The sequence below is a fragment of the Oncorhynchus mykiss genome, chromosome 28 (genome assembly GCF_057628025.1).
Source record: "Oncorhynchus mykiss isolate SJ-2025 chromosome 28, ASM5762802v1, whole genome shotgun sequence".
In the NCBI taxonomy this organism is placed as follows: Eukaryota; Metazoa; Chordata; class Actinopteri; order Salmoniformes; family Salmonidae; genus Oncorhynchus; species Oncorhynchus mykiss.
Window position 1 is genome coordinate 28385400 of NC_143049.1, and position 26919 is coordinate 28412318.

The 26919-nt window shown below is 41.5% G+C and overlaps 1 protein-coding gene across 1 annotated transcript in view; it reads right to left on the reverse strand.

The window, feature by feature from the left end:
- The window catches only part of LOC110508198 (solute carrier family 53 member 1), a 41979-nt gene extending 29091 nt beyond the window's left edge, over positions 1–12888 (reverse strand). The window contains exons 1-2 of the mRNA XM_036966011.2: positions 12207–12888; positions 2818–2869 (exon numbers count right to left, since the gene is read on the reverse strand). Coding sequence (XP_036821906.1) covers positions 2818–2869; positions 12207–12275 — 121 coding nt within the window. The 5' untranslated portion in view covers positions 12276–12888. The remainder of the gene's footprint in view (positions 1–2817; positions 2870–12206) is intronic.
- Between the last annotated feature and the right edge of the window lie 14031 nt (positions 12889–26919).

A 26919-nucleotide genomic window follows, 5' to 3' on the forward strand; every position in this document is an offset into this window, starting at 1 on the left:
TTTTTTTGCAAATGTATTAAAAATAAAAACAGAAATACCTTATCTTCATAAGTATTCAGACCCTTTGCTATGAGACTGGAAATTGAGCTCAGGTACATCCTGTTTCCAAAGATCATCCTTGAGATGTTTCTACAACTTGATTGGAGTCCACCTGTGGTAAAGTCAATTGATTTGACATGATTTGGAAAGGCACACCTGTCAAAGGTCCCACAGTTGACAGTGCATGTCAGAGCAAAAACCAAGGCATGAGGTCGGAGGAATTGTCCGTAGAGCTCTGAGACAGGATTATGTTGAGGCACAGATCTTGGGAAGGGTACCAAAAAAATATCTGCAGCATTGAAGGTCCCCAAGAATAGAGTAGTCTCCATCATTCTTAAATGGAAGAAGTTTGGAACCGCCAAGACTCTTCCTAGAGCTGGTCGCCCGGCCAAACTGAGCAATCGGGGGAGAAGGACCTTGGTCAGGGAGGTGACCAAGAACCTGATGGTCACTCTGACAGAGCTCTAGAGTTCCTATTTAGTTACGAAATCATAATTTAGAGTATCTGTTAATCCTTTGGAGCACAATTTGTGAAAAAAAAGGTCTGTTTTTCATTCCACCTGTTAAAAAACATGTATCGGCAGATATATCGTTAACTTTCGCCTCCCTAAAATCAGTATCGGACTCAAAAATCCCATATCAGTCAGGCTCATATCTATCTATCTATCTATCGCGCACACACACACACACACACACAATATTTGAACCGTTTCAAATACTTTGAGCGTTTGCTTTCGCCTGCCTGGAGTATTTGAAATGTTTTAAAATTGTATTTGAACCCAGGTCTGATACAGAGACATACACAGGTTTAGTAAACCCATTCTCTTTTGAGAGAAGCTACCTTGTACAATCCTCCACCTACATGTCTGCTTGAGATCCTTCCAACTTTGCCTAGCCTAACGCCTATGTCTAACTTCAGGCTCATCTGAGGGTTGCTACCCTAATGAGCATAGCTACACTATACAATCCTCCACCTATATATGTCTATACTGCAGTTCCCACCAGTGGTTCAGAGTAGCCTCTGTTGCTAGTCAAACATAACAAGTTGGATTCAGTCTCCAAGCACACAATGCCATGCAGAAACACCACAGGGAACTCTTAAAAGGGACACGAGGTGTTTCACTGAGAATCCCGCTGTAGAAACAGATCAGCCTTCCAATGAAACTGAAAGCGGCTATGAAGTAGCCAGCGACACTAGAAAAAGGCATGAGCAATGCATTGTCATTCTCCTCGCTGTTAGACCAAAGACTGATGGCCAGAAGCTTCATTTAGAGGGAGGGGTATTTGATGAGATGTGATTATTGTGCACATCGCTTTCTCTCCCAAGCTCAACACTCTGTTCCTCCTCTCGCTCTTTCTCAGTTTTTTTCACTTACTCATCTCTCCTAGAGGATTGACTTTGTTCTTGCATTGATTTCTGCAGAATTAGTTTGATACAGAAAGGCTAAGGGTTAGCTACAGTGGGGCAAAAATGTATTTAGTCAGCCACCAATTGTGCAAGTTCTCCCACTTAAAAAGATGAGTCCTGTAATTTTCATCATAGGTATACTTCAACTATGACAGACAAAATGAGAATAAAAAAAATCCAGAAAATCACATTGTAGGATTTTTAATGAATTTATTTGCAAATTATGGTGGAAAATAAGTATTTGGTCACCTACAAACAAGCAAGATTTCTGGCTCTCACATACCTGTAACTTCTTCTTTAAGAGGCTCCTCTGTCCTCCACTCGTTACCTGTATTAATGGCACCTGTTTGATTCTTGTTATCAGCATACAAGACACCTGTCCACAACCTCAAACAGTCACACTCCAAACTCCACTATGGCCAAGACCAAAGAGCTGTCAAAGGACACCAGAAACAAAATTGTAGACCTGCACCAGGCTGGGAAGACTGAATCTGCAATAGATAAGCAGCTTGGTTTGAAGAAATCAACTGTGGGAGCAATTATTAGGAAATGGAAGACATACAAGACCACTAAAAATCTCCCTCGATCTGGGGCTCCACAAAAGATCTCACCCCGTGGGGTCAAAATGATCACAAGAACGGTGAGCAAAAATCCCAGAACCACACGGGGGAACCTAGTAAATGACCTGCAGAGAGCTGGGACCAAAGTAACAAAGCCTACCATCAGCAAGGGCATTGAAGATGAAACGTGGCTGGGTCTTTCAGCATGACAATGATCCCAAACACACCGCCCGGGCAACGAAGGAGTGGCTTCGTAAGAAGCATTTCAAGGTCCTGAAGTGGCCTAGCCAGTCTCCAGATCTCAACCCCAATAGAAAATCTTTGGAGGGAGTTGAAAGTCCGTGTTGCCCAGCAACAGCCCCAAAACATCACTGCTCAAGAGAAGATCTGTATGGAGGAATGGGCCAAAATACCAGCAACAGTGTGTGAAAACCTTGTGAAGACTTACAGAAAACGTTTGACCTCTGTCATTGGCAACAAAGGGTATATAAAAAAGTACTGAGATAAACTTTTGTTATTGACCAAATACTTATTTTCTACCATAATTTGCAAATAAATTCATAACAAATCCTACAATGCGATTTTCTGGATTTTTTCTCTTCTAATTTTGTCTGTCATAGTTGAAGTGTACCTATGATGAAAATTACAGGCCTCTCATATTTTTAAGTGGGAGAACTTGCACAATTGGTGGCTGACTAAATACTTTTTTGCCCCACTGAAATAGTAGAATTGGGGAGATGTTGGGGGGACATGCCCGAATAGTGTGCAGAATGCACGTACGTACACACACACACACACATCTTATTTTACCTTCGATAGAGGGAGCCTGGTCCTGGGCAGAATACAGCATATCCTTGAAAGCCTGCAGAGCAGAGAGAGAAAAACAAGAGAAAGGGGTAAAAATAAAGTCACTGACCTAACTATTGGGATGACACATTTATAAAATGAACTGCAGACATTGTGTTGTGTTCGATGCAACATCACTTGTGTTTCGACACTTGGACTCTTTCAATAATGCAGCACTACACCAAGTATTCACACACATGTAAGCCAACAGCTCAATGTGGTAGAGCAGCACATGATGTAGTGTAGTGTATGAGTCAGCAGCTGCCACTGCTTAAAAGGGATATACTTCCAGTATTTGCTCTAATCTAGCGCTAATGTTAGCTAGGCCTGGGTTTAAGGTTAGGGGTTGGGTAACATGCTAGCTAAGTAGTAAGTAGTTGCAAAGTTACTAATTAGCTAAAATGCTAAAGTTCTCCATGATGTGATTCGAACACTCAACATTTGGGTTGCTGGACCTTTATACGCTAGGGATGGGAATTGCCAGAGACCTCAGGATATGATATTATCACGATACTTAGGTGCTGATACGACATGTATTGCAATTCTCACGATTCTATATGTATTGCGAAGCGATACTGAGATTTCATAGCAATTCGATGTTCCAAACATATATTCGTCACCATGCCTGCTGCTGAGAGACAAGAGGGGAAAAAGTTGTTTTGATGAGTCATGGAAATAAAAGTGGTAAAAACATGTTGGCTCACCACATAAAGCAGATGGAGAACAAGTTATAGAAGGACAATTACTGGAGTTTCGGCGCAGGTACAGACAGCTAGCACAAATATAATATTCCAATATTGTCAAAAATAATATTAATATACAGTATATTGTCAAAAATAGTATCCTGACATGTAACTATTGATTTCACCCATTAGTACTATACATGGCTTCTTGCATTTCTTAATAGACAAGCTAAAAAGCCAGGCCAAATCAGTGAGTTCAGCCCCTCTTTAACATGGGCACCCAGATTATTGTACCACTGACTAGCTAAAACAGCCAGGGAATTTCTGCCCAGGAGCAAGCAGGCAAGCAGGCGGCCAGGCAGACGTTTCAGAGTAAACCCTTTCCAACCTATAAGGGAAGCTACACTGTACAATACTCTTTCAGCATGTTGGTATACAGACAGACAGAAGGCCAGACAGGACAGCCAGCCAGCCAGAGGAAGCAGCAGAAAGTTGAGGGATAAAACAGGTCATGATATTCAGGGGTGTGTGTAAATATAACAATAGATATAACAATAGAGAAGAAGGGTGAAAAGGGGTAAGTGCTCCATCCTGGCTGTCCTTGAGAGAATGCCAAGAGTGTGCAAAGCTGCCATCATGGCAAAGGGTGGCTACTTTAAAGAATACAAAATATATTTTGATTTGTTTAACACCTTTTTGGTTACTACATGATGACAAATTACCATGAATTCAGCTCAAATGTATTAGTTTAGGAAATCTGTTGCCGAGTATTCCCACAATGTGATCATCTCAATGTAATCAAGGAATGAAATTATTTTTATTTTCAAATACAACTCATTGGGATTAGTTGTGGTTAATTTGCACTGCACAAATTATAATAATTATTTTCCAGCCCCCCAACCATCCAGCCTCTGCTGAATTTAGTTGCCTACCCCTGCTATACAGTCGCTCTCTGTGCCCCAGAGTAGAGAACAAGAAGTCACTTATTATTGTGGAAAAGCAAGCGAGTCTGAGGACAATGAAAGTCCTCAGTGCCAATAGAGCTGCATGGTCAAGGTCACTCATGCTCTGATGAATGAGTGGATTCAGTAGATTTACAAACAAGAGCAACGAATGAAGAGAAATTAACAAATGATTGGGAAAGAAGTCTAGTGTCCTGGAAGATAACACATTGGTAGTAGGGATGCATGATATATCGGTGAGAATATCAGAATCTGACAATATTAGCCAAAAATGACGACATTGACAACGGCCCGATGTCTAGTTTAACGCCGATGTCGAAAACCGATGTCAAAGCTGAAGTGTATACCTATATAACGTAGGTAGGTAACGTAATGACCCCACAAAAAATACAGCGCTACATGTGCAACACAGCATTCCTAACCTGGCCCACAATGTCTGCTGTGTGGATTTATTTTGACGTTTCAAAGGAAGATAACAGAAAGGCCATATGCAACGTTTGTGCTGCTATTATTTCCAGAGGACGGGAGAAAGTGAAATCTTTCAATACCACAAACCAAATTACTCATTTGAAAGTGCATCACCCCCAGACGTTCAGCGACTACTTGGAACAAAAGCAGAAAAGAAACTAAGCGCACACTTCCAACAACTAAACAAGTTCAAGTCGAGCAGTCATTTGAAAGAGTAAGAACATTTCAGCGAGACAACTCAAAGGCGAAATCCATTAACACCAAGATAATGGAATTCATTGCCCTTGACAATCAACCATTCTCTGTTGTGGATGATGTTGGCTTTCGCCGACCGGTCGAGCACCTTGAGCCCCAGTACACACTACCAAGTAGGCACTATTTTTCAGATATTGTGCTACCGGAGTTACACAGTATTGTTGAAATGCACATCCACAAGTTACTTGCTATGGGCGTCACTGCTATTAGCTTCACGACTGACATTTGGACCAGCAACGTGAGCCCCATGAACATGCTGAGTCTGACAGCACAGTGGGTCGACAAGGATTTCGTATTGAGGAAAGCAATATTGCATGCTCAAGAATGTGCTGGTTCTCATACCGCTTCTGCCATGTCAATGGCATTTGAGAAAATGTTTGAAACTTGGAAAATCCCAAAGAACAAAGTACACGCTGTGCTACGTGATAATGCACGTAACATGACAAAGGCTTTGGAAGAATGCGTAGTCGCCAGTTTGCCAGGCATGGCACACACGCTTGAACTGGCTGTAAACAAAGATGTTTTGGCCCAACGCAGCATATCTGAGACAGTGGCAACAGGTAAGAAGATAGTGGGTTATGTTAAACTCTCACAGCTAGCATACAGCCACCTGCAAGCAATACAAGCAGCTTGGAGTGAAAACAGAAAGGCTTAAGCAAGACGTTTCCACCAGATGGAACAGTACTTTTTACATGATGGAGAGTCTGCTGGAACAAAAACGAGTGCTTGGCGTGTATGCAGCTGACTATGAGTTACCTGCAACAAGCAGTACAAACCAGTGGACTCTCATTGAAAACATGAACACACTCCTAGCTCCATTTGAACAACTGACTCGAGAAATAAGCTCATCAACTGAGTCTGCAGCAGACATGATACTCTCTGCTCAACAAAAAAACAAAAAAAACTTGCAAAAGTACTCTACTAGACGCTGTGAACAAGTGATTCGGTGGCATTCTCTCTGAGCCTCTTTACTGTGTCGCCACCATGCTTGATGCTAGGAACAATACCCGTTACTTCGATGCAGACAAGAAACAGGGTTTATGTGAAATGTTACAGACACAGATGGAAACGGACACAGTGACACTGCACACCAAAGAGGACCCACGACAGAAGAGGCCACAGACAGGCAGGGCTGAAACTTCACTGCTTGACATGTATTAGGAAATCCAGGTTGAGAATGAAACGACTGACCAAATTAACAAAACAGCACAGCAAGTAAGTGAAAATAGGTTTTGATTATGTTTTACTGGTAATGGGGACATGTGCAAATGCCAACAAAATAACTTTTTGGCCAGTGTGTGTGAGAGTGACACTTACTTACATTTTCTGTTACTACATCGGCCAACATTTGACAATGTTGATCTATGACTAATGAACGTTTGGAATGCAAGAATAATAGAGGACCCCCCCTTCCCATTATTTGCAGAAGCTACTATTCCCCTCCACTTGGATACTGGAGAAGTAACAAGCACCGTTTCCCCATCCTAGCTAAAGCTGTGCGCAAGTATCTTGGTGCTCCCTGTACTAGTGTGGCCAGTGAGCACCTTTTCAGTGCAGCTTCACACATTGTAGACAAAAAAAGACACAGACTCTCGTGACAAAGCCGAGCTGGTCCTCTTTGTGAAGAAAAAACGCCACCAAATGTTAAAGTTGTAAATGGGCAGTCATATTTTAACCCAGCCATCTACAGTCACTGGAAAAATGTTTACTAAACCCAATGGCTTTTCTGTTGTTCATTCATGGCTGGTATAGGTCAAGATTTTTTATTTAATTTAAAACAAAGTAGTTTGTTTTTTTATTTCCTAAATGAAAGATGTGTTGTAAATTTGCTCTCATTTTACTAGTCAAGTCAGTTGAGCACATTTTAAAAGTAGGTTGGCATGCTTGTGTTGTGTGTGTATTATCTTACAGCGGGAATCTCAAATCAATCATTACCGATCAATCGGTAATGATTGCTGGCCGTTTATCAGGGTTCCATACTTATCCATTCCATCCTTATCCAACGTGTGTCCAACACCATAAACCCCCACTCTTCCCAACAAAGATGTAGGTAGATCCATTCTCACATGCTTGTTTCCTTCTCTCATCACGTGACACCTTGGAACAACAGCTTCAACATCAGGCTACAATAACAAGTGTCCTCAGTTCTCCAGCCCAAAACATGCCCCTAGAGTGTCCAGATAAATGTTACTCCTAGGCAAAGGCCTAGGGTCAGCTTTCACTGCCTTAATCCAAGGCTTTGGGGGCTATTAGAAATACTGTTCCTAGAGTCTAGACAAGAGATTGGGGGTAAAGTCTAGCCAACCTATCTATCTATGAGGGGGAAATTACCTACACTAGAAATGTATGCCCAAAAGGCCCCTAGCATCTATCCCCTTGGAACTTGTCTATATAGAATCTCATAAATAGTGAGAGAGTGAGAACCAACAGACAAGGGGCCAGTCTATGGTCCTCCATTTTACAGCCCTGCTACATTAGATCCATCGGAGCACGGCATTGCCATCAGTCATTTAGGGAATGATTCCTTTGAAATCAATGAAAGCTGCTTTGTGTCACATCCAATGGCAGCTTCAAAGTGCAAGAATTGCTGAGGTTCAATTCTCTATGCCTGACGCGCACATTCATTCTATCTTGTGAATGGAAATAAATGAGAAAATAGTTGATTTTGGTTGGTTTCTGGTGTAGCAGGTAGAACTTCACATTGACACAATACTGATGGCAATGTGTGTAGTGCGGGCCCTCAGTGTCCAGTCTGGAATGTCAAGTCACGAGCTCTGCTGGTGGGCTACTGTGTAGAAACCTAGCGGTGCCAAAATCCTATTGTCTTCCCTCGAAAGCCTATGTAAAATATTTTTTTTTCTGTATGGCGTTTTGAGCTCTAAAATCGGATGAGGCTTGCGCCCTCATGCACGCTCTTTGTGCATAACTCAGGCTGGATGAAAACGACTACATCAACCATGATCCTTTGCTAGTTACAGCCACTTTCAATATGATCCTTAGCAATTTTTTGGTGCCATTCAGCCTCAAATCCATAATATGGCACGCTTCAAATTCAAATACTTCCAGCTTCATGTGCCATCGGGACATTTCCATAGGAATATGTGGATGACGTCAGCGCTACTATCTTCTGGTTTTAATGTCTATGGTGTAGTGTAGCTGGCTTGTTAGCTAAGGTCTTCTGTGACACGCTGGTTGCGTTCCAGCCCATCTTTACACAGTTGGACTGTGCATATCATAAGACTGCTATATCATTAATGTGGTTCTTGAGATGTTAAAACACTACTCCAGGCATTGTGAGAATTTGCACAGTGCGACGGGCTGGAACGCGACCAGTATCTTACTCTTCCCTGGAGCTGAGCCAGTCAAGCAGCCAGCCAGTAAGAGAAGACACTGATATGATCGTGGGACTGTCACTGTGAGAGCAAGTATAATATATATATATATATAAATAATGGGACAATCCTCTGTTTAAATGCTCCAGTAGTTTAATTAGAAGCGTTTTTTTTGTTTTTAACCACAGAGAAGGCCTGACGAAGACCCTTCGCGGTCAAATCTTTGCTAGTAAGTAAAACCACGGGAGAATTTAGCCCTTAGATTAAACCGTGAGCAGGTGTTTTATTTTTTAAATTTTTTATTTAAATCAACCCTTTTTTGCACTACTTTCGAACTAGCAGCAGTGTTTCCCTAGCCTAGCTCTGTTTTAAATGGTGAATGTGAGGAACAGATAGTGTTTTTACGGAGCAGAAAACCGTTTGTGGCAGAGATGGTAGGAATGATAACAGCAACAGAGACAGGAATGGCATGGTGTGGTGTGCTTACAAAGATCACCAACTGTCATGCAATACTCAGCACAGAGCCTACACAGCAGGGCGCAGTGCTACTAGTGTAGCCAAAGCCTTGTTTCCCCACACTACCCACTGTGTATGTTTGTGTGTGTGTATGGTGTTTGTACTTGACAGAAAGGGCAACTTCCCATGCTTGAGCCTGTGTGTGTACACTAAGTTCATCAGCGGGTTCTAAAGCGTAAGTTTCCTAAACAAAGCAGACCACTACAGGCAAGCGATTATCCCTTCAGCCCCCCTCCCTCCTCTACCGCTGTACTCCTGTTGGCCCTTCACAGGTCTGTGGTATCTTGCTTGGGGTGTTACACATTTAGGGCCGTAATACAGGCCAAACTACAACACAAGTCCAGACAAAATCAAGGCAGTGTGGACTGTGGAGATATGGTGTCTGTTAGGCTACACAAGTAGCCTACGAGACAGAGTCTGGTTAGAATGAACGTTGAGTGACTTCTCTGACCACAACTGGCCACACATTCTCTGCCTCCAATCTCACTGCAGTCAACTGCCAAATAGGCTAATAAGCTAAAAGAAAACTGCCATATACACACACATATATATAAGTATTTGAGTGTCATGTCACGCGTATAATAGGATTAAATATATGACGCACAAGCCTAGATGAAGGAGTAGGTGGTTATTAGGCTATTAACTACTGGTGAGTTAGCCACTGCACGTCTCCAATCTGAGCTCAGAAAACAGTAAGCCATAATCAGGGTCATATTCATCAGGCACCGAACTGAAACAGGAAGGGACTACCAGAATGTATCCAATAAGAAACACTTTACAGAAGCACAAGAGTAAAAGATACAAAAACAACAGAGGTCACTTAGACAGGCAGTGGTAATTATTCTCAACAAGAACCGTAACCACAGACACACAGACATGAATAAAGGCAGACATGAACATAGTACACAAACACACATGTACATGCACCGCATGAATTCAGACAAGAATAAACAGTACAATGACAGACATAAAATGTCTGCTGCCTGCAAATGAATACAATAAGCCTCAGCCTGTTTCCCTGATGAATCTAATTTAGGCAGTACAGTGCTCTGCTCATACAGAATGGTGTTTATACAGTGCTCTGCTCATACAGAATGTTGAGTGCAGAGTCCAGCTATCCTCTTGACCTGATAGAGAGAGAGCAGTGACCAAATACAACACCTTTACAAGGAATTAGAATATATTCTCAGAGCGGCACGTGCATGCATTCACACACATGCATATATGTGTATGGGCGCACACATTCAAACACATACAGATAAACGCACACACACCTAGGCAGAATCTCACAAACAAGTTGTCATGAACAGGCTTAGGTCGATGTTCTCACAAACATTTTGAAAACCACTACATGAAGAGACTACACTTCCGAAAACCACTACATGAAGAGACTACACTTCCAAAAACCACTACATGAAGAGACTACACTTCCGAAAACCAATACACGAGTGATACTTCGTCCCAATGTGTTGTGCAACTCTAGCCAACTGGCAGGAGTCTGGAAAGACAAATTGTGTAATCATTGTGTGGAGAACTGACCCCGCAAGAGCCACAGAGCCATCATTCACTCTCTGTTCTAGCCCTGACCATCTCTAATCAGTAGGCTAATCCAACGGAAGAAACCTCAGCAGCACTGATGTGAAATGATTCAATTATGTGTACTGCAGTCAGAGGGAGTACTGATGTGGGGGGGGGGTTAGAGTACTGATGTGGGGGAGTAGGAAAGGGGCGGTGCCGTTTTAGAGTGCTGATGTGGGGGAGTAGGAAAGGGGCGGTGCCGTTTTAGAGTGCTGATGTGGGGGGAGTAGGAAAGGGGCGGTGCCGTTTTAGAGTGCTGATGTGGGGGGAGTAGGAAAGGGGCGGTGCCGTTTTAGAGTGCTGATGTGGGGGGAGTAGGAAAGGAGCGGTGCCGTTTTAGAGTGCTGATGTGGGGGGAGTAGGAAAGGGGCGGTGCCGTTTTAGAGTGCTGATGTGGGGGGAGTAGGAAAGGGCCGCTTCCATTTTAGAGTGCTGATATGGTGGACAAAACTAGACCATATTTCACACACTTGCATGATCATAATTCAAAAAGACAATGTTTATCATTGAGGAATGCAAGCTCAATAACAATTATTTTGGATCTATATGCCATAAATGTATTTGGCATGCTTACTTCATAACAAAGAAATGCTCTAGGGACCACTGGTCTGGACCCATTTTGCGCACATATTTTCCAGCAGACTGGAAGAGAGCAAGCTGACCCTTTCCAGAGCTTTTTAATTAAAAGTCAGTGTCCTTGAATTTGACTTTGTTGGTGTTGATACATGAGAGGATGGTTGCCAGCAAATATTTTCAAGGTAGCCATTTGTCCTGCGGTCTGAATTGGACCCAGCCCAGGGACTGTGTCAGTAAACATGACAGTGCTGGTGCAAGCAGCAGCAATGCGTAGAACTGAGGACTGCAGCAGTGATCACCTCCAAATGGAGGTGTTCATTGCAGAGCTATGTTGCTGCAATCCACACCAGTTCCATAGATTGCAGGTATATTCAATCATCTCCATCCAACAGGGGCATTGGGTTTTGTAGTTGATCCGTGCTGAAGAATGTTAGGGGATCAGTGTAACAGTGTGCACTGTATTACAGGTACTGTACTGTAACGTTATAACGCTACTGAACAAGCTAGCTATTTGGTTGGAATTGTAGAATTGTATTGCAAGAGAGTTTTCTATCTAGGTAATGTTGGCAAAATAAGGTAGAGAATAAGAATTATGAACCATACATCTAATGTAACGTCTAGTATGGCTCGCTGAGTTACATTAGGTCAAGCAATACTTGTAAAATACGCTAAATAGCTCAAACGCTTGACATTCAATGTCTAAAAAAAAAAACTGTTCATTCACTGTCACACACTGCAAACCCCATTAGATGCAACCCCCCCCCCCCCCCCCCCCAGCAATATTAGCAGACTGTCGGCTAACCGCTAACATTAGGAGTTCATGCTACGTTATTTGTTATACTCACTAGCTGCTTTATCTGGCTAGCCAGATAAGCTGACATGACTTAGTAATGATTACTAGCTGTGTGCGTTATAAAAACGGAGCTCTATCAAGAGTATCCCTCTCTTGGCAGTTAGCTAGCTAACGCGAGCTAGCCGTTTACCTCATACTGGATGTATTGTTTTCTCCATTCAGGGGTGATGTGCGCCGAAAGGTGCTCCGTGAATTTCATCCTTCCTCAGTGGTTCCCCTCTGGGGTTTCGACGTTGAAATACTTGCTGTCAGATGACTTTCTTTGCGATGGAGGATATCATACAGCTAGCCAGCCAGCTAAAATAAAACCAGCGAGTCCGGTTTGATAGAGAATCACCACTTAGCAATGTTTGTCATCCAGATTATGACTGTGCTGCTCGGTCGAAGATCCCCTTTTCTCCGTTTCACATTATGGTCGGAGAACCTGAGTGACAGCCACGAAACATTACTTCAAGAAAATGCTCCTCTCCGCCTTTATCTTAACTAGCTACGTTGTCACTATAATAACATGTTTTTTCGCCTTTGATTATTACTTGGACTACATTGTTTCTGAGGTAACAGCCCCTAGCCTCTTGTGCTGTGAGGTCGTTGAGTCGCCATCGTTGGGCAGAAAGTGACGTGGTTGTGGCGTCACTCTTCATAGAAAACACAACAGCAAGTGGATTTTAAATTCTCACCGCCCCCTTCATTTGGAAAACGGCAAGAGCATGTGCCTTCCCCACAATTTCTACTCTAAACCACTGGTTTCACAAACTAAAGTCCAAACCCTTGCCAGACGGTTAGACCTATCATACATTTGCGTTGTGGACATCAGTGTCTCCTAGAGCAGTGTATATTTATCAACAGACTATGAGTCAGAGCTTGATTGGCCCCAAGAAGGTCTGGCACCAAGATGAACAGAGCTTAGACTATTCATTGGTTTTGCAACCAACATAAAAAGGCACAAATCGGTATGTGATGTAGTCACTAGATGGCCATGTTAAAATAAGGACCAATGTAGTGATTGAGGGGAAAGAGTCAGAGTAGGACTTGAACCAAAAATCCTGCACAGGGCAAATGCACTACCACCTGTGCTAATAAGGTACAGAGAAGGCTATGCTCAGTACTTGATTTGGGCAGGAGCTCACAAGAGCCAAGGAGGCCGACAGGCACCTCAGATGTTCTACTATTTGAGCTACTGAAAAAAAAGAAGATTTAATGTGTCGCTCAGTTAAGTATAGAGTCAAGTCATCATGGAATTTTGTTAAATATATATATTTTTAAATGTAACCTTTATTTAACTAGGCAAGTCAGTTAAGAACAACCTCTGCCAAAAGAGGTTGCTCAGGCAGGTTTAACTTCAAATAAATAGATGTGCCTCCTCCTCTTTCTAAAAATGTAATTTAACTGTATACAAGAATATTCATATGTATGAATAGTGTGTAAATTGTATTTTTGTTGTCTTTTGATGTCTTTCCAATATATAACTCTTATTTATTTATTTTATTATAATTTGTTTAATGTTTAATTTATATATACCTTTTTTATTTTTTATTCTATACACTACCAGTCAAAAGTTTGGACACACCTACTCATTCAAAGGGTTTTCTTTATTTTTTTTACTATTTTCTACTTTGTACAATAATAGTGAAGACATCACAACTATGAAATAACACATATGGAATCATGTAGTAACCAAAAAAGTGTTAAACAAATCTAAATATATTCTATATTTGAGATTCTTCAAAGTAGTCACCCATTGCCTTGATGACAGCTTTGCTCACTCTTAGCATTCTCTCAACCAGCTTCATGAGGTAGTCACCTGGAATGCATTTCAATTAACAAGTGTGCCTTGTTAAAAGTTCATTTGTGGAATTTCTTTCCTTCTTAATGCGTTTGAGTCAATCAGTTGTGTTGTGACAAGGTAGGGGTGGTATACAGAAGATGGTCTTTTACCAAATAGGGCTAAGTCCATATTATGGCAAGAACAGCTAAAATAAGCAAAGAGAAATCATTACTTTAAGATTTGAAGCTCAGTCAATCCAAAAGATTTCAAGATTCTTCAAGTGCAATCGCAAAAACCATCAAGCACTATGATGAAACTAGCTCTCATGAGGACCGCCACAGGGAAGGAAAACCCAGAGTTACCTCTGCTGCAGAGGATAAGTTAATTCGAGTTACCAGCCTCAGAAATTACAGCCCAAATAAATGCTTCACAGAGTTCAAGTAACAGACACATCTCAACATCAACTGTTCAGAGGAGACTGTGTGAATCAGGCCTTCATGGTCAAAATGCTGCAAAGGAACCACTACTAAAGAACACCAATATTAAGAAGAGACTTTCTTGGGCCAAGAAACACAAGCAATGGAAGACTATTGGAAATCTGTCCTTTGGTCTGATGAGTCCAAATTTGAGATTTTTAGTTCCAACCACCATGTCTTTGTGAGATGCAGAGTAGGTGAATGGATGATCTCCGCATGTATAGATCCCACCGTGAAGAATGGAGGAGGTGTGATGGTGTGGGGGGTGCTTTGCTGGTGACACTGTCTGTGATTTATTTAGAATTCAAGGCACGCTTAACCAGCATGGCTACCACAGCATTCTGCAGCAATACACTATCCCATCTGGTTTGTGCTTAGTGGGACTATCATTTGCTTTTCAACAGGACGACGACCCAACAAACCTTCAGGCTATGTAAGGGCTATTTGACCAAGAAGGAGAGTGATGGCGTGCTGAATCAGATGACCTGGCCTCCATCCAATTGAGATGGTTTGTGATGAGTTGGACCGCAGAGTGAAAGAAAAGCAGCCAACAATTACTCAGCATATGTGGGAACTGTTTCAACACTTGGCCCCCTTGAACTTTGCGACCTTTTGCCACATTTCAGGCTTCAAACATAAAGATATAAAACTGTATTTTTTTGTGAAGAATCAACAACAAGTGGGACACAATCATGAAGTGGAACGACATTTATTGGATATTTCAAACTTTTTTAACAAATCAAAAACTGAAAAATTGAGCGTGCAAAATTATTCAGCCCCTTTAATTTCAGTGCAGCAAACTCTCTCCAGAAGTTCAGTGAGGATCTCTGAATGATCCAATGTTGACCTAAATGACTAATGATGATAAATACAATCCACCTGTGTGTAATCAAGTCTCTGTATAAATGCACCTGCACTGTGATAGTCTCAGAGGTCCGTTAAAAGCGCAGAGAGCATCATGAAGAACAAGGAACACACCAGGCAGGTCCGAGATACTGTTGTGAAGAAGTTTAAAGCCGGATTTGGATACAAAAAGATTTCCCAAGCTTTAAACATCCCAAGGAGCACTGTGCAAGCGATAATATTGAAATGGAAGGAGTATCAGACCACTGCAAATCTACCAAGACCTGGCCGTCCCTCTAAACTTTCAGCTCATACAAGGAGAAGACTGATCAGAGATGCAGCAAAGAGGCCCATGATCACTCTGGATGAACTGCAGAGATCTACAGCTGAGGTGGGAGACTCTGTCCATAGGACAACAATCAGTCATATATTGCACAAATCTGGCCTTTATGGAAGAGTGGCAAGAAGAAAGCCATTTCTTAAAGATATCCATAAAAAGTGTCGTTTAAAGTTTGCCACAAGCCACCTGGGAGACACACCAAACATGTGGAAGAAGGTGCTCTGGTCAGATGAAACCAAAATTGAACTTTTTGGCAACAATGCAAAACGTTATGTTTGGCGTAAAAGCAACAGAGCTGAACACACCATCCCCACTGTCAAACATGGTGGTGGCAGCATCATGGTTTGGGCCTGCTTTTCTTCAGCAGGGACAGGGAAGATGGTTAAAATTGATGGGAAGATGGATGGAGCCAAATACAGGACCATTCTGGAAGAAAACCTGATGGAGTCTGCAAAAGACCTGAGACTGGGACGGAGATTTGTCTTCCAACAAGACAATGATCCAAAACATAAAGCAAAATCTACAATGGAATGGTTCAAAAATAAACATATCCAGGTGTTAGAATGGCCAAGTCAAAGTCCAGACCTGAATCCAATCGAGAATATGTGGAAAGAACTGAAAACTGCTGTTCACAAATGCTCTCCATCCAACCTCACTGAGCTCGAGCTGTTTTGCAAGGAGGAATGGGAAAAAATGTCAGTCTCTCGATGTGCAAAACTGATAGAGACATACCCCAAGCGACTTACAGCTGTAATCGCAGCAAAAGGTGGCGCTACAAAGTATTAACTTAAGGGGGCTGAATAATTTTGCACGCCCAATTTTTCACTTTTTGATTTGTTAAAAAAGTTTGAAATATCCAATAAATGTCGTTCCACTTCATGATTGTGTCCCACTTGTTGTTGATTCTTCACAAAAAAATACAGTTTTATATCTTTCTGTTTGAAGCCTGAAATGTGGCAAAAGGTCGCAAAGTTCAAGGGGGCCGAATACTTTCGCAAGGCACTGTAAATGTTTTGTCATACCCGTGGTATACGGTCTGATATACCACAGCTTTCAGCCAATCAGCATTCAGGGCTCGTACCACCCAGTTTATCATTTCAAATAACTGCCCTTTTTCTAGCCCGCAAATCGATTTTGAGAAACAAATCATTCATAAAATAATCTTTGCAGCCCTCTGTTGAAAGTGCAGTTAATTTTCTTGTGTTTTATATGTATTTCCACACTATGAGATAGGAACAATACTGTAAAATTGTGAAAATGATGATATTTCCCTTTTAGTGTAAGAGCTGTTTGAAAAGACCACCTGAATTTTCAGCCTGTTTTGGTGGGATAGGGTTTTGGCCTGCCTGGTGACATCGCCAGGTGGTAAATTAGTTAATAGAAAAATAAGAAAGAGTGTTCCAAACCTCTTTGCCAATAACAGCTAGTTTTCAGTTTTTCCCACTCAAACCACTCCCAGACAATCATAGCTAAATTCTTGCTTGAGAAATTGCTCTTTGCTAAGAAGCTATTTTTGTTTCTTTTTTACTATTTTAATTGAAACAATCACAGCAAGGTACTTAATTGTTACCCAAAAATGATTTGATCTTGAGATGAAAACGGCTGCATTGGACCTTTATTAACCCCTGGGTGTGGGCCAGTGTCCTGAGAAGGTTTGTTTACATCTTACACTAACACCGGGTCAGGCCTGTTTTCTGTCTTCCAGCACATACAAAATCTAAATTCAACCCCAGGTCATACTCCATGCTACATTGTTTCATTGACTGAGTTGCAGTAATCTCCAGTCTTTACTGTTTCAGCCTGAACAACATGAATTAGACTGTAACTCTTATTTGTCAACCCATTTACATACTTCTTTGGCATGACAATGAACACAGAGAGGGCTTGGTTAAAGCACACAGACGAAACCAGCAGGCTTTTTGAGAGGCTCTTTAATCTGTCATATTTACCATTGAAATATCCAAATAACTCATTATATAAGTAACCTGAACACAAAACAGGAACTTCAAGTTTTTCTTGTGACAACAGCGCCCTCAAGTGTGAATATCAGATAAAGGCCTAGAGCATAATTTCTCCAAACGGTGCCAATAGGTACAGGCAGCTACCATCATGGTGACTTGGTTATATAGTTTATTACAACAAGGTCTGGTGTTTGAATGAAAGTGAATAATGGGATGAAATAACGTATCATTGAAGTATATGGCACTGGTTGTATCATGTATTGAAAGTAGATTTTAATGGGAAATTATGCCTGTCTTCCTGGGCTCGGCTCTGGCTGCAAGCAAAGGAGATTACTACATGTCTAAATGACGAAAAAAAGACAAGTTCGGTGCGGGCAGCGTCATTCTCTGTAATTCTCTTAAATCATACTTTTTTGGTAAATGTTTAGATTTCCTTGTAAGGATTCAAAGTGCTGTTATCAATAGGACATCTAGTACTGACTCCCTAAGAGGTTGGTTTGCATGCTAACCCTATATGAAAGAGTGACAAGATCTCACAAAGCTACAGTGCCTTCAGAAAGTATTCACACCCCTTGACTTTTTCCACATTTTGTAGTGTTACAGTCTGAATTTAAAATAGTTTGAATTGGGATTTTGTGTCACTGGCTCGAAACTCAAAACCCCATAATGTCAAAGTGGAATTAGGTTTTTAGACATTTTTACAAGGTGAAATATCTTGAGTCAATAAGAATTCAACCTGTTTGTTATGGCAAGCATAAATACGTTCAGGAATAAACATTTGCTTAACTAGTCACATAATATGGTGCATAGACTGTGTGAAATAATAGTGTTTAACATTATTTTTGAATGACTGCCTCATCTCTGCACCCCACACATACAAGTATTTGTAAAGTCCCTCAGTCAAGCATTGAATTTCAAACACATATTCCACCACAAAGACCATGGGGGTTTTCCAATGCCTTGCAAAGAAAGGCACCTATTGGTAGATGGGTAAAAATAAAATAAAAAGCAGACACTGAATATCCCTTTGAGCATGGTGAAGTTATTAATTACACTTTGGATGGTGTATCAATACACCCAGTTGCCGGAGAGTAAGGAAACCGATCAGGGATTTCACCATGAGGCCAATGTTGACTTCAAAGGAAACAGAACGGAAAACAGGCAAAATCCTAGAGGAAAACCTGGTTCAGTCTGCTTTCCAACAGACACTGGGAGACAAATTTATCTTTCAGCAGGACAATAACCTAAAACACAAGACTAAATATACACTGGAGTTGCTTACCAAGATGACATTGAATATTCCTGACTTGAAAATGACTTTCTAGCTATGATCAACAACTAACTTGACAGAGCTTGAAGAATAAAAAAAATTACAATATGCAAATATTTGTACAATCCAGGTGTGCATAGCTCTTAGGGACTTCTCCAGAGAGACTCTCATCTGTAATCGCTGCCAAAGGTGATTCTAACATGCATTGACTCAGGGTATATATCCTGTTGGCCATGAAAATGAGTGAATATGCTGCAGAAGTCAGCTCCACTCCTGTTGTGTAAAACTGGTACTGTTATATAACTGTTTAGCAATGGTGCTGCATGTAATAATGTGGGTGCTTACTAATCCTATTTCACACATGTGTTATACTCATGTTGAATTGAAATGTGTTTTTCTGCAGTTGGTCATGGTTTTCTGTTATCAACAGCAACTCTGGAGCAATTAGAGTTAAGTGCTTTGCGCAAGGGCACATCAACAGATTTTTCACCTTGACATCTCGGGATTCGAACTGCCAACCTTCTGTTTACTGACCCAACGCTCTAACCGCTAGGCTACCTGCCTGCCTGCCTTCAATGTGTGTGTGCGTGTGTGTGTGCGTGCGTGCGCATGTGCGTGCGTGCATGTGTGTCTGTGAATACTGTGGAAAGTATTCAGACCCCTTTACCTTTTTAAACATTTTGATAGCTTACTAGCTAGCTTATTCTAAAATGTATTAAATTGTTGTTGTTTTCTCATCAATCTACACACAATAATGACAAAGAAAGCAAAAACAGGACTTTAGAAATTGTTGCTAATATATAAAAAATACAAAACTGAAATATCACATTTAAATAAGTATTCAGACCCTTTACTCAGTGCTTTGTTGAAGCACCTTTGGCAGCAATTACAGCCTTGAGTCTTCTTGGGCATGAAGCTACAAGCTTGGCACACTTGTATTTGGGGAGTTTCTTCCATTCTTCTCTGTAGATCCTCTCAAGCTCTGTCAGGTTGGATGGGGAACGTTGCTGCACAGCTATTTTCGGGTCTCTCCAGAGATGTTCAATCGGGTTCAAGTCCGGGATCTGGCTGGGCCACTCAAAAACATTCAGAGACATGTCCCGAAGCCACTCCTGTGCTGTCTTGGCTGTGTGGTTAAGGTCATTATCCTGTTGTAAGGTGAACCTTCGCCCCAATCTGAGGTCCTGAGCACTCTGGAGCAGGTTTTCATCAAGGATCTCTCTGTACTTTGCTCCGTTCATCTTTGCCTTGATTCTGACTAGTCTCCCAGTCCCTGCCGCTGAAAAACATCCCCACAGCATGGTGCTGCCACCCCCATGCTTCACTGTAGGAATGGTGTCAGGTTTCCTCCAAAAGTGACGCTTGGCATTCAGGCCAAAGAGTTCAGTCTTGGTTTCATCAGACCAGAGAATCTTGTTTCTCTTACTGAGGAGTGGCTTCTGTCTGGCCACTCTACCATAAAGGCCTGATTGATGGAGTACTGCAGAGATGGTTGTCCTTCTGGATGGTTCTCCCATCTCCACAGACGAACTCTAGAGCTCTGTCAAAGTGACCATCAGGTTCTTGGTCCCCTCCCCGACAAAGGCCCTTCTCCCCCGATTGCTCAGTTTGGCGGGCAGCCAGCTCTAGGAAGAGTCTTGGTGGTTCCAAACCTCTTCTATTTAAGAATGATGGAGGCCACTGTGGTCTTTGGGACCTTTAATGCTGCAGAAATGTTTTGGTACCCTTTCCAAGACGTGTGCCTAGACATAATCTTGTCTCTAAGCTCTACGGACAATTCTTTCGACCTCATGGTTTTGTTTTTGCTCTTACATGCACTGTCATTTGTGGGACCTTATACAGACAGGTGTGTGACTTTCCAAATAATGTCCAATCAATTTAATTTACCATAGGTGGACTCCAATCAAGTTGTAGAAACATCTCAAGGATGATCAATGGAAACAGGATGCACCTAAGCTCAATTTCGAGTCTCATAGCAAAGGGTCTGAACCAAAGGTCTCATAGCAAAGGGTCTGAATACTTATGTCAATAAGGCATCTTTTTTTTTTTTTTTTACATTTCCAAAAATGTTTAAAAAAAGATTTTCCCTTGTCATTATGGGGTATTGTGTGTAGATTAAAAATATATATTTTAGAATAAGCCTGTAATGTAACAAAATGTGGAAAAAGTCAAGGGGTCTGAATACTTTCCGAAGGCACTGTATATTTGTGTGTGTGAGAGAGAGAGAGAGAGAGAGAGAGAGAGAGAGAGAGAGAGAGATCTTAAATACCGCAACACAACTTTTTTTCAATAAATATTTATTAGGCATGAGGTTAAACAACTGTGATTCTCAAAAAACAGTGGGCCTAACACACCAGGACAGCATTTGAGATTACTCTTGCCTTTCAATTACAAAAGAGTTGAGTTTGTTTTGTTTTGATGTAAACATCCACCCAGAGTCGCTCTACGCAGCCAAAGGGAGACTTGCTAACACCATGATGACGACACTATGGCCGCTCATTCCGCTGCTGGTCAAGTTCAGCACCACGCGTCGTGGACAGCTCCTCTGTGCCACACCAAATAACTTTGGCGTGAAATCACAAATCGTACGTCCCTCTGCAACGACAACGAACCAGAGTGAAATCTCCATGGGCAATTATATTTATTATGATGAACCAAACGACATTAATTTGGCTACAGATGCAATGCTATTAAATACAGCAACAACAAAACAACATCGCGCAAAATAATGGATTATCCACGTCCATTTGGTGCTGTATGGGCTCGGCTCTTGGCATTCACCGCGTGCCTTAATTGAATGACTTTAAATCAAGGTCCGCCGTGAACACGAGGAGCCGGAGTCTAAATCATGGACAGAGAGAAAAAGGCGTCGTCGGTCTCGATAGGCAAGCCTATCTATAATATTCCATATAACCTATTTTCCATATAAGGTGTTACAGCCAATTAGGGCGATCAAACGGTCAAGAAGAATTCCATTGTCTATTCCTGAAACCTCCGTCTCCAATTCGAATTAGGATCATGTTTTGCTCCTGAAAAATAATTAATTCAGCCTAGACTATCCATAAGGAAAGGACCAATACGCATACGAGATAATCCACGGCAGCCATTATAAGAGAATCAAATTGGTCAGGCAAGGCCTTGCATTTTAGTCCTTGCTCTGATTTTGGAGGTTGTACAACAATGAAAACGCCTAACGGTGAAAAGCGGCAGCACATTTGATGTCCTTGCGCACCTGTAATGCAACATAAGCAAAATTGTTAACCACCATAAAATGATGATTACAATAACCCCATAAAAAGACCAAGTAAAGGCCGTTATTCCTCAATCATTCATTCAGAGATGGGAAGGGGGATCATCTAGGCCAAACCACAACAACAAACACCATAGCCTACAACACCACTAATCCGATATCGAATGCAAATATTTCACAATTCTGCAACGCCCTAATACACAGAAAAACCCAAAGAAAACAAATACACCAATTACCTACAGGAGTACAAATCTAACCCGTGTTTTGTTGAAGGGTAACAATGCTAGGCTGTATAAAATAATGTACAAATGCTGTCAAATACCGACCGTGCACAGGTTGTCTATTCTGGAAAGAGAAATAACATCATTTTATTCAAACGCAACCCACAAAAATAAAACTGCATCGGTTTTTAACTGCATATAGGCTATTCTTGTCCATGGCGCATTCTTTCCTCAGGAATGATCCCCAGTCACATAGCTCTTATCACGTCTGAGTTCCTTTTCAGAATTCAAGGAATTCTAATTCCATTGCGGAATTTAAAAAATGTAAATCTGATCTAATAGGCTCCGTCCTCGTTCAGCATTCTTCTTCGGTGATTTGTTTTACTATATTATGTTGGACCAGACGATAGAATAAGGTGGCAATTTCAGCATCCTTTCAGCGCGAGAGGATTACGCGCAGGGCCGGTGACGTCACTATGCAGCCAGACGCTCCAAAATCCCTCTCGTCCTCATCCTGTGCCCTTGAGACTGTTGCACTTGCAATTTTACCAGGCTTTTCTCAAATAGCTATTTGCAAATACGTCCATCTATATTTCTTTGCACAAGTCAGCAATATTTTCATACGCAGAGTGTGAACATTTGTGTCTATGCTTGGCTTGCACATAACTGCGCATGATGACACATGAAAAAACACCACGAATCAATTACGTAGGCCTAATTCCACTAGGCCTACTCTCGACAAATACCCATCCAGCACACACTTTGGGGCCGTTTGCATTAGGCTTATCAGAAATTGTACAAACCCTTAACAGGATATATATAGGAGCCATTCAAATAAACTGAGTGCATAATTCAGTGACGGACGTACAGATCTCAGTTTGCCACTAGAGAGCAGTATAACCGCACAAAGCACGTTGATACAAAGTTCACAGAAATCCAGCCACACTGAGAAGGAAGGTTAGATTTGTATTGATTAGGATGGACTGATTAGCTCGGTGTTTGTAATTGCCTTTGGCCAGCCATGGATGTGCTCGTGTCCACTCTAAACACATGATTTGTTTCTCTTCAGATTCTGCAAGTTATGCCATAATGAACCTGTCACAATATTCTGTACATTGTGAACTTGATGTTCAACAGAATATATGGCCATATAACATAGTGAAACATACTTGCTATGGACAGAGAGAGACATGCCCCTGATATTCTGCTTATCCTCTTCCTTGCACTTTCAGTTACTAGTTCCCTATGATGGAACCACATCATCTGTTCGGCGTTAAGCCTGCATCAAACCATGTGCCTCTTTGTGGACAGCAGGCTACACCACATCCAAGTCTAGCTGGACAGTATAGAGAGATTGAATGGGTGGCCTTCTAATTAAACCGCTGCAGCCTGGTCTCATAGACTAGATGTAACATAGTAAATGTTAAAACAGGACACTCATATAAGTATGATATGTTGTTACCTTTGGTATGGTTAAATAAGACAGAAGCTTACTTAAAGCTGCAATATGTAACTTTTTCGGTGACCACATTCACATAGAAATTAGTGTTATAGATCTGTCATTCTCATTGAATGCAAGTTTAAGAAGCGCTATACAAAGCATTCGAAAAGTATTCAGACCCGTTGACTTTTTCCACATTTTGTTGTTACGCTACAGCCGTACTCTGAAATTGATGAAAACGTTTTTTCCCCTCATCAATCTACACAAAATACCCCATAATGGCAAAGCATAAACCGTTTTTAATGGTCTATCACATTGGATGTTCTTTCTATTTGCTGTTCAGTCATATGGTTTATCACATTGGATGTTTTTTCTATTTGCTGTTCAGTCATATGGTCTATCACATTAGATGTTCTTTTATTTTTTTCTTGAAGGTGGATTTACTTATTGTCTGACAAATATGGATTGGTAAAAAGTTCCATTCAGCTTTGGCTCTATATGAAACTATAGATTTTAGGCGATTTGTCCATGGCTTGAGTTGTTTTAGCTGCCCTGAATTTGCCTGTCTGTTTTGGTGGTTATGCGTGTTGCTAGTATGTACTAATTGGACTGAAAAATACTGTTGTTTTTAAAAAATATATAACATTCCTAAAGAAAATCTGAAGACTAGAAGACTTTAACGTGAAGCAATGAGAGATTCTGATGCATTTGGATAATATTCATACGGTTAGAGCAATGAAGAGCTAACCTACCAGCCCTGTTAGGAGCAATGAAGAGCTAACCTACCAGCCCTGTTAGGAGCAATGAAGAGCTAACCTACCAGCCCTGTTAGGAGCAATGAAGAGCTAACCTACCAGCCCTGTTAGGAGCAATGAAGAGCTAATCTACCAGCCCTGTTAGGAGCAATGAAGAGCTAATCTGGCAGCCCTGTTAGGAGCAATAAAGAGCTAATCTGGCAGCCCTGTTTGGAGCCATATGGAGCTTTTTTTATGTCTTTCTTTGCTGCAGATGACCATATAACTGGACAGTACTCTAAGTGTGATAGGACCATGGATTGACCATATAACTGGACAGTATATATGGTCAATCCCTGGTCCTATCACACTTAGAGTACTGTCTGGTTATATGGTCAATCCCTGGTCCTATCACACTTAGAGTACTGTCCAGTTATATGGTCAATCCCTGGTCCTATCACACTTAGAGTACTGTCCAGTTATATGGTCAATCCCTGGTCCTATCACACTTAGAGTACTGTCCGGTTATATGGTCAATCCCTGGTCCTATCACACTTAGAGTACTGTCCAGTTATATGGTCAATCCCTGGTCCTATCACACTTAGAGTACTGTCCGGTTGGTTATATGGTCAATCCCTGGTCCTATCACACTTAGAGTACTGTCTGGTTATATGGTCAATCCCTATATATATGACAGTTTGGGCCCAATTTGGACATTTTCACTTAGGGGTGTACTCACTTTTGTTGCCAGCGATTTAGACATTAATGGCTGTGTGTTGAGTTATTTTGAGGGGACAGCAAATTTACACTGTTATACAAGCTGTACACTCACTGTAGCAAAGTGTCATTTCTTCAGTGTTGTCACATGAAAAGATATACTCAAATACAGTGCCTTGCGAAAGTATTCGGCCCCCTTGAACTTTGCGACCTTTTGCCACATTTCAGGCTTCAAACATAAAGATATAAAACTGTATTTTTTTGTGAAGAGTCAACAACAAGTGGGACACAATCATGAAGTGGAACGACATTTATTGGATATTTCAAACTTTTTTAACAAATCAAAAAGTGAAAAATTGGGCGTGCAAAATTATTCAGCCCCCTTAAGTTAATACTTTGTAGCCCCACCTTTTGCTGCGATTACAGCTGTAAGTCGCTTGGGGTATGTCTCTATCAGTTTTGCACATCGAGAGACTGACATTTTTTCCCCATTCCTCCTTGCAAAACAGCTCGAGCTCAGTGAGGTTGGATGGAGAGCATTTGTGAACAGCAGTTTTCAGTTCTTTCCACATATTCTCGATTGGATTCAGGTCTGGACTTTGACTTGGCCATTCTAACACCTGGATATGTTTATTTTTGAACCATTCCATTGTAGATTTTGCTTTATGTTTTGGATCATTCTCTTGTTGGAAGACAAATCTCCGTCCCAGTCTCAGGTCTTTTGCAGACTCCATCAGGTTTTCTTCCAGAATGGTCCTGTATTTGGCTCCATCCATCTTCCCATCAATTTTAACCATCTTCCCTGTCCCTGCTGAAGAAAAGCAGGCCCAAACCATGATGCTGCCACCACCATGTTTGACAGTGGGGATGGTGTGTTCAAGGTGATGAGCTGTGTTGCTTTTACGCCAAACATAACGTCTTGCATTGTTGCCAAAAAGTTCAATTTTGGTTTCATCTGACCAGAGCACCTTCTTCCACATGTTTGGTGTGTCTCCCAGGTGGCTTGTGGCAAACTTTAAACAACACTTTTTACGGATATCTTTAAGAAATGGCTTTCTTCTTGCCACTCTTCCATAAAGGCCAGATTTGTGCAATATACGACTGATTGTTGTCCTATGGACAGAGTCTCCCACCTCAGCTGTAGATCTCTGCAGTTCATCCAGAGTGATCATGGGCCTCTTGGCTGCATCTCTGATCAGTCTTCTCCTTGTATGAGCTGAAAGTTTAGAGGGACGGCCAGGTCTTGGTAGATTTGCAGTGGTCTGATACTCCTTCCATTTCAATATTATCGCTTGCACAGTGCTCCTTGGGATGTTTAAAGCTTGGGAAATCTTTTTGTATCCAAATCCGGCTTTAAACTTCTTCACAACAGTATCTCGGACCTGCCTGGTGTGTTCCTTGTTCTTCATGATGCTCTCTGCGCTTTTAACGGACCTCTGAGACTATCACAGTGCAGGTGCATTTATACGGAGACTTGATTACACACAGGTGGATTGTATTTATCATCATTAGTCATTTAGGTCAACATTGGATCATTCAGAGATCCTCACTGAACTTCTGGAGAGAGTTTGCTGCACTGAAAGTAAAGGGGCTGAATAATTTTGCACGCCCAATTTTTCAGTTTTTGATTTGTTAAAAAAGTTTGAAATATCCAATAAATGTCGTTCCACTTCATGATTGTGTCCTTCTTGTTGTTGATTCTTCACAAAAAAATACAGTTTTATATCTTTATGTTTGAAGCCTGAAATGTGGCAAAAGGTCGCAAAGTTCAAGGGGGCCGAATACTTTCGCAAGGCACTGTATTTACAAAAATGTGAGGGGTGTA